Consider the following 15,558-nt stretch of genomic DNA (forward strand, 5'->3'; position numbering starts at 1 on the left):
TTCGAAGTGGAAGTGTAACCTACGTGGTAGCCTTTTGTGGACTCTTCAAAGAATCACCTTAAGACGCGTATTATCCTCGATGAAGTTTACCGCCATAAATGTTTATGAATATGAATAATGAAGATTAGTTGTTCATGTTCAGTAAACATGGCCCTTACACAGCAAAAAAAGTTGTTGAATATTACATCGAAACTGCTGCAACCAAGTCAATCAATCGGTTGTGTAATATCACATTGTACGATGTACATCGATTTTGCGAACAAAATTACATCCATTGATGTAATATTGTATGTGCTTTTTGCTATTACATCATTATTTCATGCATCAGCTTGAATTACGTTGATCGATATTACATTTTTTTTTGCTGTGTACCACCTGTCACATGTTTTTTCAGTAGATGAACTTGAATTCACCAATGCACTGGTCTGCTGTCGAGCAAGCCTAACTTTTTTTTTTAAATCTGGTGGTGGCTTGTTTAAATGGACTTAGAATTTAAATTAGATATTTTTTAATTTTTTTCCGGAGCACGATTTTTTAAAAGAACATTGTTGGATAGCACATATTTTAGTTATTTTGATTTTAAAACTAGATTCCATTTAAATTGACTAACAGACAAAGGTAAACAAACCATAGAAAGTTGCACTGTCGAATTAACCTCACTTTGAAAAAAATCTGATGGATACCTGGTGGTGGTTTGTTTACATATACTAAGAAAAAAAAAATAAAATATTTTTAAATTTTGTTTTAGATTTTTAGAGAGGATAATTTATTAAAATAACATAGACATAGGGTAGAGCGCTACTTCGTCGTAATCGCCCATTTCCGTTCTATCGATCAGAAAAGGTCAATAATATCAATGATTTCACCGTGCACAAATCAATAATAGGTTTGTTCCGATGCGTTAGTTCATTAGCTACAACATGAATTCTATTAGAGCGCATTGTATGAATATTTACGCTCATTGTTCTCAGAACAAAAGAAGCGCTCCTAGCGAATCCCCTTTTTCTACGTTTATCCGTAGGACGAAGCAAATCTTATGGCGTTTCAATGTGTTTGGACGGAATTGAAACTCGTAGGACGAATTTACAGGGCTGTTACAACAGGCGCGGATTTCGCGAATTTCGCGAATTTCGCGATTTTCGCGGATTTGTCGCGGATTTGAACTTTCAGTCGCGAAAATCGCGGAAACATTAAATGATGTCGTGAAAATTGCGAAGGAACTGATGTTCTGTCACAAAAATTGTGGAATTCATTGTAACCTTTCCGTCCCGGATTATTTTGATGTCATCAATTTTGTTGTTCATTTGACTCTCAATTTTTTACCGGTTCAAACCAAACACCCTTCAAATAATCGAGAAATTATCTCAATTCCATAAGTCACACCGGATTTACACGTAAAAATCCCTGGTCTGTCCAACGTGAGACATTTTCATGATTTTTTTTTATATTGGCGAGTAATTGCCATGTATACCGGATATTCTAGGTTCTCCAAATCGTCCTGACAGATTCAAAGTGTCTATGTGGATCGTGCCCGACCTATTGCTACGTATACAAGTTGTTATAGGTTCTGAAATCATTCTGGAGATCAGATTATTTTTCTACTAGTTAACCCAAGACTAATTCAATATCTGTAGTATCGAAATATGTCCAAACAAATTTGCAGTGTCTATGTGGACCATGCCAACCTATTTCTCCGTGTATGCCAAATGTTCTAAGATTTACAAATCGATATTTCGATACTACAGATATTATCCCAGTCTTTGTTGATCTAGTAATACAAATCATCTGAACTGCAGGACAATTTGGAGAACCTAGATCATCTGGTATACGTGGAAATAAATCATACATTTTATCCATATAGACACTATGAATCTGTATGGACATATTTTGATACTACAGACTTTATTCCAGTCATGGTTGATTTAGTAGAATAAATCATCTGAACTTCAGAATGATTTAGATTCATGCATGATCCACATAGACACTGTGCATCTGTCTGGAAATATTTCGATACTAAAGACATTATCCCAATCTCGGTTGATCTAGTTGATTCAATTATCTGAACTCCAGGACGATTTGAAGAACCGACAACATCTGGATTTCTCGGAAATAGATCATGAAATGATCCACATAGACACTTTGAATCTGATTGGAAATTTTTCGATACTACAGACATTATTGCAGTCTTGGTTGATCTACTAGAACAAATCAACTGATGTCCTGGACGATTTGGAAAACCTATCATTTCCGGTATACATAGTTATAAGTCGTGCATGATCCTTGAAGTCACATATATACGATTCGGTTATGATTTGACATCGAAAAAGTTCATATGCGAAATAAAAACTATCATGAAAATGTCTCACCATTGGGCAGACCCCAAGGAATATCCGTGTAAATACATAACCGCTACGTGACCAACAAGTGTGACTTATGAAACTCTGGTAATTTCTCGATTATGTACAGGGTGTTTGGCTTGAATCAGTAAAAAATTGAGAAAACTAAAGCCAAAAATACGTCAGAGACGCAAAGGTTAATTTTCAAAAAAAAAATGCATTTCAAATAAAAATGCATTATTTTTTTAATAATTTTTCATCAAATCTAGGCCGGTATTATTCAATAGAATCTCATAATGTAAGGGTGTTTTATTACGTTCACTAATTACTCAGAATTTAAACTATACATAAATAACCCAAGATGATACATTGTTATTTTTTTCAAAGCTTACAAACAATACTCCTTTAGCTTAGTCGGTAAAGGGGTAGCTACAAAGCAAGTCCATGCTGGAGGTGACTGAGTTCGATTCCCGTCCGGTCTATTAATTTTTCGGGTTGGAAAATTTCTTTACTTCCTTGGGCATAGGATGGTACAGGCATAGAAAGCTCTCAATTAAAATGTGAAAGTACTTCAAAGAACACTAAGTTGAGAGCAGGCAAAAATCTAATATGCTATAAGCAATAAGCTTGAAATGCCATGTAGTAGTAAACCAATGGTATTTTTAGGCAATGAAAACAGTTTTTTGTTGTTGCGGATTAGTATTTGAAGTCGCGGATTTCTTTTGAGAAATCGCGGATTTTGCGGATCATATTTAGAAAATTTTGTAACAGCCCTGAATTTAGAATCAAGAAGCAGCATTAGATTTTAAACCATATCTCGACAAATTTGACAGGACAGCGGGGTAATGTTTACTAAACATTAACACTAAATGTTCATTATTCACCATTCATGGACATTCAGTGTTAATTTTTAGTGAACATTGCCTCGCTCTCCTTTCAATTTTTTATTAGTGAGTGAACTCAAATCCATCGATACACTCGTCTATGGGGTATAATATTGGCGGGCTTGTTTATTTAATATCAGTGAAATTTAATTTTTTTGATTTATTTATTTAACATCAACAGACTCAATGTAGCCCCAATGATGGATTAATTTAAAATTAAAACTGAAGGTCACAAATAAAAAAGACACACAAACTAAACACTGATACACACAACTATTTACGGGTCCATAGCAAAAAAAAAGAAAAGAAAATAAACGTCTTCATAGCATTTGTCGTGGCAGGTTGAACCATCGCTACAGCCCACCTATAGCATCGTGCATGCCGCTGTTTGTGCGACGAAGTGAAGTGGCAATCTCAGCATATCGTTGTTACGCAATGCTCGGGGTTGGACGTTGATGTTAACTTGCTCCAAGATTGCGGTGCAATCAATGCTGCCCTGTAATGTGTCCGCGATGAGCAGGGCCCTTAAAGTATCTCTTCTAGTTCCGAGCGGCTCCAAATCGATCTACCCGCAGCGATTAGGCAAGTGAAACGGGTCTCTCCAAGGTAGCTTCCTCAGAGCGAATCGAAGAAATCGTCGCGGAACGGACTGAACTCTCTCACCAGATCGTGAGAGCACAGTATTCCAGAATGGATCGCACTTGAGGCAAGTTCTTTGCAATCCTGAAGATCAGGGCTCGACGCTCTAAAATTAACTCGAGCTTTGTTTCTTTCATACAACGTGTTCAACGCATTATTTCTATAATGCCTAGCTGTACTATCAGTACGAAACGAAAATGAAAAAGAAGCACACTTAGAACGAAAGGATGGCTGTGGATTTTCTCGTCGTTGCTTTGCGCACTGCTTTCGATGAAAGTAACGTCGATTTTCGAGATGAAACGAAACCTCATTATGGCTTTCAATCCCTTTCACCGACACACTACACTCAAAAAATTTATCACATATCTAATGGATGAAAACTATGTGAATTTATGAGGCCGATGACATTCATATCATAAAATCATATTAAATTATTGTGATCGCATAAATGCTATGTGAAATTCAGATGAACTCAATTAATTTTGATTATGAATGAAAATCATGTGCGTTTCCAATGGAAGCTACATGAAAACTATTTTCGGTGTATCACTGCTCTTTCAATTTGTTTAATATGCGTTATGTGCCACTTTTATTCTTTTTTTTTAGATAAATATGGAAGATAAATTAAACATATTTCAAGCGTTTTGACGAGATAAATGCTTTAGACCAATGAAGCGACGACGAAAATTTGTATGCAGACGCTGACTGTGGCGCTATATTCTAATGCTGCGAAGCTGTTCGATTTCAACAGAAAGAGAAAGTTAGCAGTCTCTTCGTCGCATCAATTTTGTCGATTGAAGCTGATATTGTGACGCTCTGCTGAAGATAAAGCTCAATGTCCTTGACGCCTTGTGAACAATGTACGAACTGTGTACGTAAGTTGAGAATCTAGAATGACTCCAAGATCTTTTACATGGCTCACAACTTCGATCATTGTGCCCGGAAGATCGTGGTCAAATAAAACCGGCTCCTTCTTTCGAGTAAAAGTGATCACTGAACACTTCGTTGGACAAAGGCTTCAAACTAACGTTGAATGAAGTAACGGTCATCAATCGAGTAGATCCGCAAGTAGATTTTAAGATCATCTGCAAATTTACGTCATTGGAGTAGAGTATGAAGATCATTGGTCCCAGATGATTTCCTGGAAGTATTCCTTACGTGGATAGCAAACTTGTTAGAGAGCAACGGCAGACCTCCTGAGGGGTGGAAGGGACTTCGCCGTACAATATCATTGACGAAGGTAGGCCCGACTCTCTGCGCTCCTCATTTACGTACTTCTAGAAAAACTTCGGTTGCAACTTGAAATTGCTCTCTGGATCCCTCGTTGATAACGCAAGGAACGACGACGACTCACTCGTCTGAACGCATAGCATCTAAATGTTGAATATTTTTCGGATGTACCCGTAATCCAAGTCACGCCAAGACCAGTATGTGCCCTGTGCACTGTCATTTGCGACATTATCTAATCAATCTGCTAGCAACTGGTGATTGGGTGGTAAAATTTCTTGATTTGGTGAAATCATTAATCCTAGAAAGAGTTAAAATTGAAAGGTCCAAATGATTGGCGTTGAGTTAAGGTCTGTCAGCAACTCGTCACTGATATTTGCATTGAACCGTAATAAAATTCGCACAAAGCTCTTCCGCAGTCGCGAAAACCGTTCAATAGCCAGATAATGCTCTAGCTACTCATACTGCTCGACGAGCGAGGAACCATTCATTATCAGAAAATCCTGGTTGTTTTTGTGTCAGTAAACTCTGTTGGCAGTGTATTGGTGCGTTTGCTTTCTGCTGCACGCCAGATGCACATGATCCGCGTTTCAAGGTAAGCCGATCCACATAGGCAGACCCGTACATAGTTCAAACATTGTATCAAGTGCCTGTGCAGTTTGTACTGATTAATGCGCCTTCTACATGAGGGAGGGTCAGCGCAAAGATCAATGCAGATTCCATCGACGTCGACCGGCTGCGCCTGGGTATGGAAGAAAGGAGCATCAAATCAAAATAATCGACGCGAATCGGAACTGATAAGGGGCGACATGCGGTAGCAGAAACAAGCCAGCGCAATGGAAACATGATGAACGAATTTGAAGGTTTTTTCGGAATAGTCATGTTTGCGAAGGTTCAAGACCGTACATGGCTTATCATCGGTGCTGGTCGGGCGAGGAATCTAGCGCCTGAAGCATCAGCAGCTCCTATCAACGACATTAGTTATGTTACTGATCGTAGTGGAAGAAAGTTCTGCTGAGTTTCAGTTGAACCGAGTGTTAGTAGACTTCCAAGTTGAACTTGAGTTGTGACCGGAAAGATATTCACTGAGGGAAGCTGTAGTTATCTCTTGAACAATCAACATCAGCAACGATTGGTGTCAATGAAGATACGAACCACCACCGGAAGGGCGTCGATCGGTAGAGGAGCAGCAGGAGTAGACGACACGCTTCAGGAGAAACGAAACTACTCGCGTGCCCAATCTCGCCAGCAGCGAAAAAGTTTAACTCTTCACGTTACGAGCGGAAATGTGTGATGAGGAATTTGTGGATCTAGGTAGAGGTTTTGATAAACGGAAAGTTTAATTGCTTGCAGGTCTGATTATAATAACCGCTACCCGGTCGTATTATGTTGGGGAAATCGTTGTGAAAGTTTGGGTTCGATGAATATGTAATTGATGACGCGTTGCGTAAGATTGGTATAGCCTCGCTTTGCTATGGAGATTTGGCTCGCTCAATAATACGATAATTATGCTGTCAAGCAATATGTAATGAAAACTTGATTTTATCAACATAATCAACAACGCTGCTAGGGTCGGTGTGTACGTTGCAATCAGTTTAATTGTATATGATTCACAATCAGCCCTCACAACTAGGGCTGTGCAAATGACCCATTTCAGGTGACGTGACACGCCGCTTGTCGGCCCGTGATTACTCGTTTCGTTTAAAACCTAAAATAAACATAGTAATATGGTAATGTTATGTGCACCGGTGGAAAGTTGACATGATTTACTTACTTGGTTTTCCAATCAATAGTTATGCATATAGTCACTAATAGAAGTAATAGAATATTGACCAAAAATCCTGATTTTGGACTTGAATTTATGTGTACGGGATCTGCAAAATGTTCAATGCCTGAATTAAATAAAGTATTTATATGGAAATTATCTTAGGATACCTTTGGAAATTTCTTAAAGATTTCCTTAGGATAATTTCAAAACATATTCATAGATTTTATAAAAACCTTATTAGCGTGATATTTTGCCACTTCTGGGCAGCGTTGCCAGGTCATTTTCAGATAAATCAGAACCAGTTAAAATATCTGGAATGCTCAAAAAAATCCTGTTTTTAGCATAATGCTATTGAAATCAAAGTGATGTGCTAATCTCCCGTAAAAATCGGTTAGTATGATCATCTGGAATTTATTCAAAGTACCAGAATGTTTATGAATTACATGTTTAAATAAATTATATAAAGCAAATAACTTGTCAGCATTGCTAAAATTATCCAAAAGTAAAAAAAAAAGTATTAACACAGTGTGCCCAAAATGTTTAAATATCCATTACGCAGCATTTCAAAAATTGAGTTAATTTTTTTGGTAAAATACAGCAGAAAATAATTATTGAATTGCTTTTAAACCTGTATTTTTTTTTTATAATGAGAAGCAAATAATCAAGCAACTTTGATGAGGTGGATTTTTTTTAGGCTAATAGTCGTTTAGTCCTTAATATTTGATGCAATACCAGAACAATTTTATTAGTGCTAAATAATTGTAATATTACCCTGAGGTTGATCAGACTTACAATTTAATTCTTGACATCATACAACACACAACACCCGGTAGACCAGTAAGCGATTTTATTTTAAAGTAAAATTCACCTGACTGATGTGGGAATCAAAGTCTAACATCGTGGTACTCACACACAGTTTACCTAAACTACGGGTAACTTTAATATTCGCATGAATAGAATTCCATCATACTTCTTTTCTGGATTCCTCTAAATAATCTTGAAAATATCCGAACTTTTTCAGTACCATTCTAAGAGTTTTTAGCATTGACTCTTGTAATCTCTTATAAATCACTGTTCAATTCCACAAATTCCATCTGATAATTCCCTTTGAACTGCTTAGGCATGTAAGGTCAGAATTATTTTGAAATCGTCTTTGGTATTTCTAAGCACTCAAGTACTTTGCCAAACTGGCCTTGAAAGTCTTCCAGAAATTGCCAGATGTTCTTTTCGCATAATTTTCTTTAAATTGCTTAAAATTTAATAAAAAATAATTTCCATAGAAACATTGGAAAGAATTCCATTGAATGTTTTCTCACGATTCGTATCAGCATACTCCTTAAGTGTCATCTTAAGAATTTTCTATGATTTCTCTTCCGAATTCTAACTATTTCCTTTCTTCACAAAATCTTCATGCAATTGTCATCTGAGTTTTTAAAAGACAATTGATTCCGCCTTCAACCAAAGGTTGCACATTAGACTGATGCAAAATTTGAAATGTTCGCTCCACAGTGCTCAAACGGTTCCAAATCGCGTCCTGATTAGCCTCCGAAAGTTTAAACTCATTTGATAAGAAACTGACTTGGCACAAACCATTTGAAGTTCATATGGAAATTACTATGGGAAAACCAAACTATTTGTTCATTGTATTCTAGCCTTTTTCCATATTATACTGTTAACAAGTTCTGTTACTATTCTTATGGGAAACTTTCTCTGCTTCAACTTCAACTTCAGCCAAGCGTCAAATTAAATAATTATTCATTATTTAAGAGATTGATAATCTTATGGCATGATTAAGCAACTGTATTGTGGGCAACACTGTATTCTGCAGTGTGACATAGTAGCCATGATTTTTGTCCTCTATTCTTCGCGCCATAAACATCAATGTTGCCTGCTGAACAGTTAATGGAGCATAATCATAAGACATCAATGACTTGAATCATTGACATTGTTCCTTACATTTGATCGAAAAGTGGTCTTCAACAAAGTTGTAGCTGAGAAAATTTTCAACAAGCTCAGCTATCTTTTTCTAAAGTAGAATGAACTGGTAAATTTTGAGATAGATATGAACCGAAATTATGGTTTCTTCATAGTAATTCCCATATAAAATTCAAATGGCTTGTGCCAAGTCAGTTTCTCACTAAATGAGTTCAAATTTTGGGAGGCTAATCAGGGCCCAATTTGGAACCGTTTGAGCACTGTGGAGCGGAAAGTTCAAATTTTGCATCAGTCTATTGCACATACTGCATAATTTACACTAGACAACTGACAACATACCACAACAGTAGGCAAATTTTCAGGTTGCGAAAAGATACACCAGCTGGAGCGGGAATCGAACCCTCACTTCGTGGCACTCACAATACGTCTGAACGACGGGTGACGCCGCCCTACCACGAAGCTCACCAAGATAGATGAAATTCTACTCAGAATTAACTTGAAATTCTCCTTTGCTTTCACAACGAATTCGACGCACTTATTTTCAGAATTACCTTAAAATTCTGAATTCTAGGGCCATTTATAATTCTAAACTAATTCAGTCTGCTAAGGTAACTCAATATTCACAGGTACTTTAAAAAAATGCTAAGAATAATGCATTTGCCTTTAAATTCTCCCTAAACATCTTATGAATTATCCTCAAAAATCTCACGAACATATTTCAAAGTCCTGGTGGTTGTCTAAATTCAAAAGCCTTGCTTATTTCCCAAAGCTCAATTTATTGTTTTCAATCCTGAACAGTTTTTGATTTCTCTAAATTCCAAAATTAGGAAAATTCCTCCATATTGATTTTTTTTTATTTTTATAAATCCAGGATTAAAATATATAAATTATAGCTATAATCTAAACAAAAACTCCACCCTTTGGATTTTTATTTTTTGATTAGATGGTCCATCAATTGCAGTGATATTTTTAAAGCAACATATTTTTAAAATCTGAAAAAAAATCTGGAACATATTTAAAAAAATCTGGAAATATACGTGATCTGTCTGTGTATCTGGCAAGACGACTGGAAATCTGGAAAATCCAGCTAAATCTGGAATACTGGCAACGCTGCTTCTGGGTTAGTTCATCACCAGACCAAAACATTTTATTTATGATTATAGTCACTTTAATACATGTTAGGTTTATTCGTGACTTGTCCGGAGCAGTGCTGCCAATTGACGTAAGATATTGGTCTAGCACAGAATTTCACTTCCGGCACTGATATTCGTAGTAAGCATGAGACTAGGCGGTACGGCTTTGACATTACTATCCATATGAATATCACTAAGGAAAAGTTGAAAATCTTTCTTTTATCTCAATTAAACAACTTTTTTGTAAAACCGTAACATTTTTTTAGTATTTACAGATGAGATTTTTAAAGATCCGCACTCGATTAGCTGGCGCATATAAAACAAATTTGCGGTAGAACTTTGAATTTCGGAGGTCCCTTTACGATGTCAATGTCATTTGCGCACTGACATTGAGAGCCAGTGTTGGGAAAATATCAAAAAATCAAATCTCACCAATTTTGTAGAAGACATCATCTCGATATCTGTTAATATAAAAAAGTTAGTTTTTTGAAGTGCAGTTGCACCTTAAGAAAAATTAAGGTGAACATTCCAAAAGGTGCGGAATCCAGAACTATGAAAATCTTCTGAAGACACCTTAATGCTAAAACGTACGTACATCTCAGAAAACAATTAAGTTCACGAATTTGCACTTTTAAACCACAGTGCAACGCCCAAGATCACGCTTGATTTTCGTAGACAAAATCAACAAGCAAACAACTGCGCTTGATTTTCTAAGCTGTGATATCGCAGCTCGGAATATCAAGCTAACAAAACTCACCAGCTGCAAATCTCAACAAACTGGGGTGAGATTGAGTTTCATGATTTTTGCTTTACAACCCGAACGCAACCGAAACTTCCATAACGGCTGGCAGCAGACACTTCGTGTAAAGAGTAAAAAAAGATAGCAACCTATACTTTCTCGTTCTAAGAAAACGATGTGCAACGGAATCATTTTTGTATCTCAGCATGATTTTTGCGCCTTGTGAATAGTCTCGCAATATCAAAGGAGCTTGTAAAGTCAATATCAAGCATGATATTTTGTTCCAATATCACGCGTGATATTGAGAGTGCATGAGAGCGGAAAAATATCAAATGATTTCTGATTTTGCCAACACTGATTGAGACGAATGACATTGATATTTTAACCACAGACAAACAGACATAACACATTGAATATTTATCACTGTAAAACATCGTCACTAAAACATTACCGCCATCTGTTGACTACACAGTGGTGGGTAGTACGTTGAACAGATGGCGGTAGTGTGTAAACGTCAAACGCAAGGGAATTGACTATGCGCGCCACAGGTGGCGGTACTACCAACTACGATACTTTTAAATTGACCGTTAAATGCTTGTTCGATGAATAACTTGCGAGTGTTATGTCTGTTTGTCTGCGTTTTAACTATGTAACGTGATTCTGACATCAGGTGGTTAGTGAAATTCAACATTTTGTAGGTATTGACATTGTTATTTACAGGATTCCCCTTAATAATTTTATGATTCTCTCCGGCATTTCCTAGAAAGTTTCTCCATAACAGATTCGGATTAGGAATTTCCTCCAGAATACTCTGGAAATTCACTGCACATTTATTTTCGTATTCTGTATAATTCTAACGAAAATTAAATTTCTCTCCCTAGTATTTCTTTAAATTCCTTTAAAGAAATCTGTATGCACTTTAAAATTTTGAATCACCTAAAAATTCATGAAAATTCTTTTGAAATTCTTCTCAAAATAACGTTAGGAGAATTTCTTGTAATTTTCTTAGAATTCTTTTTGGAATTCTCATGAGACTCATTAGAATTTGAAATTTCTATAGAATTTCCTGAAAGGCTATTGAATGCTTTTGGAATTATTATCGATATTCAATTGGAGCTCTCCTCAGAATTTTCTGACTGATTGAGTGATTTAATAACTTTTAAGGGATTTTCAGCCGTATGTGAGCATCAAGGATAGTGTCAGAATTGTATCCATAGAATTTCTTCGGAATTACAATAAAATTTCCTGGAATTCTACTCATAATTCCGATAATATTAGCTTCTGAACTACCTTGGATTTCACCTTTAGTTCTTGAATTTTCTTGAAATTCTTGTCAAAATTACCTGAAACTTCTAGTCAAATTTCTTCAGAATTGTCGACAGAATTCCTATAGAGTGAATTGTAGAGGACCATTATTCTCATCAAAAAATCATTTGACAGTCTTATCCAAATTCTCCCGATAATTTTTTAATCCTAAAATGTTATCTTAGTTCAAGATTTAGGTTTCTTATTAATCTGACATCTTGAAAATAGTGCTCGAAAAGTTCACAAGAATGTAAAAAACTGATCTAGTCTAGCCTTCAACAAAAATCGTCTACCAATCTATCACTTTATAACATTCGGCAATGACCCACATTTCTTAGTCAATATTTTTTTTTATCTGGTTCGTTTATTTGGAAGGCTCAATCGCGTTAGCTTTACGGAGCCAATAATTCATTGTTCATTTTTTGTAACAAAATAACGGGGCGAATACTCGCGGCTTACCCGAGGTTAGAAGGTTACATTACCGAAGGATAGGATTAGGGGAGAACCTGGGGGGTGGGATTTCGTTGTCTCATCAGAGCGTTGTCGCCAGTATCAACGGTAGTGCGGTTCTAGATTCGTCTGGAGTTCGACCGGCTATGGTGACCAGTGGGCGACGATGAGACTCATCGATACGGGGGACAAGACAATCAAAAACTTATAAAGAGAGACAAAAGACAAAGGAATAACATTCTTATACTAGACATTTGCAGAGACACATAAATCGACTGCATATAGCAGAGATCGCGGGTTGCCAACACGTCTCTGATAGGAACATAGGGTTGTCTTCCTTGGGCCTCGAGGGTATTTAAAAGTCGCTCTCTGGCGGATGTTGCTGTCCACGATGTTAATTCTATGGAGATGCGCATCTAGTGAGTAGTGGTTGGACATAAGTCTACTCATCACGTGGAATAAACTACGCCCTCGAAGAAACATTAGGAATAATTGAATGTAACCCCGTCCATGATTTCCAGTGTCCCAATCGGTTTGCCAACTCGAAAGAGTGGTTCCGGAGATATGACCGACTACAAACGACCTGAAATTTGCCAAACCCTTAATTCGACACCTCAAATCACATGAGAATTTGAAAACAAGCTCCATGGTAGTCATATCAGGTACCCAGGATCTGGATGTTGCTGACTCACTCAATATGCTTATCTAATGGGAGCCAATGTGAACTGTCAATCGGGAGCCAAACATTCTGAAATCACACATGTAGTTACTCTTCTTTTTGAAGTAAAGAATTTGTCAATGGAGTTTACTGGAGATGATCATCCTTGTTTGATATGACAGCATACATTTATAATATAGTGACCAATGGTGACCGACCACCACTTTTGAATGTTACCCTTTATATCTAAGTTGGAACGTGAGCTAAGTTAAGAAGCAGTCTATCAATTTCAAACCTTTTATTCAGAGTTGATGCGAATAACCATCAGAAAATAATAACCTTCTCTATCGATTTCCCTTTCTTCCAGATCAATGGCTTGGTGAGAAGTTAAAAGTACCCCAACTGTCCGTCGCCTCCGGTGGTTATGCACTACCACTGGCGTCGTCGGCGGCCCTCGTGGGTATCGTTCCCGAAATCGGACCCTTCCCCCACCAGCGACAACCGGAGAAGGTGCAGAACACGGAGGAGCTGCTGATGGAATTCGACTACGTGTATGGAAATGTCGAGTTGACTCATCTGACACCGCCTCAAACACCACCCCAAGAGGCCCAGTGCGGTTCAACCGAGCAGCCAACGTATCTTACGCTGCCTTTACAGCCTCTGGCATCGGTACCGGCTGTCAACGGAGGATTCTATGGTTACGCAAGTTCAGTGAACGGTGCAATCCTGCTGAATCAGATACCGACCGTTGTGGAGCAGCATCCGGCTTCTGCCGAACCCCTTCAACAGGTTCCCGGAGAATACCAACTAGCCGATAGTTTTGGCTTCCAGCCGGTGGATGAGGTGGAGAACATTGCCCGTAACTTGGAGTTGGTGGAAGAAATCGTTCGCTCCCGGTCGAAAGATCTCCCGGACTGCAACGATGAAGATTCATGCTCATTTTCCGAGGCCGGTTCCGTATCCAGCTCGTCCCCAATGAGCGATACCAGCTCGTCCTATTGTGGGTCGGCGTACTCACGTGACCAGGATGACGAGTGGAGTCCGGCGAGCAGCACCAAGAAGAATTCAACCAGCAAAGTGTCCGGCGGTGGCGTCTCAAAGAAGCGCACTCGTCCCTACGGTCGCGGTGTTGAGGACAAGAAATCCCGCAAGAAGGAGCAAAACAAGAACGCCGCTACTCGTTACCGCCAGAAGAAGAAGGCCGAAATCGAAGAGATCCTTATTGTGGAAAGTCAGCTGAAGGAGAAGAATGATGGATTGAAAAGCAAATCTGCCGACATTGGGCGCGAGATTCGATATCTTAAGAGCCTGATGCGCGAGGTTTGCAAAGCGAAAGGCTTGCTTTAAAGAACGAAAGCTTCGAGATACTTATTGTACCTTAATTTTTTTTTCTTCTATTTCTTTTATATCAACGTACATTATTAAACAAAATTCGATGCATAGTTTGTACCACCCTATTCGGTAAGATTTGCTTTTACCCGCGGATTCCTCATTCTATACTTCTACGGTTGACCGTATCGTGTCGTATAGGAATCTTACTAGTTTATAGTCGTTATTAACACAGACGAGTTTAGTGTGTAAGCTATAAAAAAATGACGATACATTGCGAACGAGTTCAAAACAAAACATTGCAGAAATCTGTAGTCATTCGTGGATTAATTCGATCGCATATATTCGCGAAGAATTTTTGAATTGATGATGTAACAACCCCAGAGGGAAGAGGAGCCGTTCAGTAAACAACCCGTGGCTTGCCACCTCGCGAGAGATCCGTCCCGCAATCGTGACGCGCAGTGTATGACGTCCGCTTGGCGTGACCGAAGATCTGCTGCCGTGTCGGATTGCGGCGGGGCTCTCGGGCAAGGCTGTGTTGATTGATAAGGACAAACAGACTTCTTATATTAACTATTGCGCTTCATTGATGGGAGACAAATATTGTCATCTTTTAGAAAAACCAAATCTTCTTAATTCCTGAACAATTTGTAAATTTTGCAACAGCTCAAGATCTAGTGTGATCTCCCAAAGCCCTAAATTAGAACTTCTTCTTGAGTCTTCGCCACGATTAACAATGTCACTTATCCAGCACAGTGAGTCGTTTTTCGATTCTGTCGGGAACGTTTGGCGGCATGATTTATAATAACATCTTTTAACTATTAATAAGATCATTCGTATTTACAAGAAAATCAAGAATTTGGGAAATATTACATCGAATAACAGAAATGGATAAATGAAACCTGAGAAATGTTTCAAAAGTGCAACTGGAGACGTCAAAATGAACACATCGCTGCGCGAAGTGACGCCGTTTGAACGTTTCTTAACCTGGATCTATTGATGTTTTTGTGTGTAATATAAGATGGGTTAAGAAGAATTGGCTTCCGTTTCATTTGATCCGAAATAGTCCGTTGGTGTTTAGTAGAAGCAACAAGAGTCTTGGAACAGTCATCCGAATTGTATTAAGTGGCTGTTCATAAACAACGTAGACAGTTT

General features: G+C 38.0%; 1 protein-coding gene across 3 annotated transcripts in view; it reads left to right on the forward strand.

Annotated features, from left to right (window-relative positions):
- The window catches only part of crc (bZIP transcription factor crc), a 195,512-nt gene that overhangs the window by 43,924 nt on the left and 136,030 nt on the right, over positions 1-15,558 (forward strand). For 2 of the 3 annotated variants that reach the window (XM_065219774.1, XM_065219775.1), the window contains one exon: positions 13,442-15,439. In XM_065219774.1, coding sequence (XP_065075846.1) covers positions 13,442-14,421 — 980 coding nt within the window. In that variant the 3' untranslated portion in view covers positions 14,422-15,439. Of the gene's footprint in view, positions 1-13,441; positions 15,440-15,558 lie in introns of those variants that run through there. The other variant, XR_010517523.1, reaches the window with a different exon arrangement.

Source organism: Ochlerotatus camptorhynchus, unplaced genomic scaffold (assembly GCF_037179485.1).
Source record: "Ochlerotatus camptorhynchus isolate MF236.1 unplaced genomic scaffold, CSIRO-AGI_Acam_v1.1 ptg000111l, whole genome shotgun sequence".
Lineage (NCBI taxonomy): Eukaryota > Metazoa > Arthropoda > Insecta > Diptera > Culicidae > Ochlerotatus > Ochlerotatus camptorhynchus.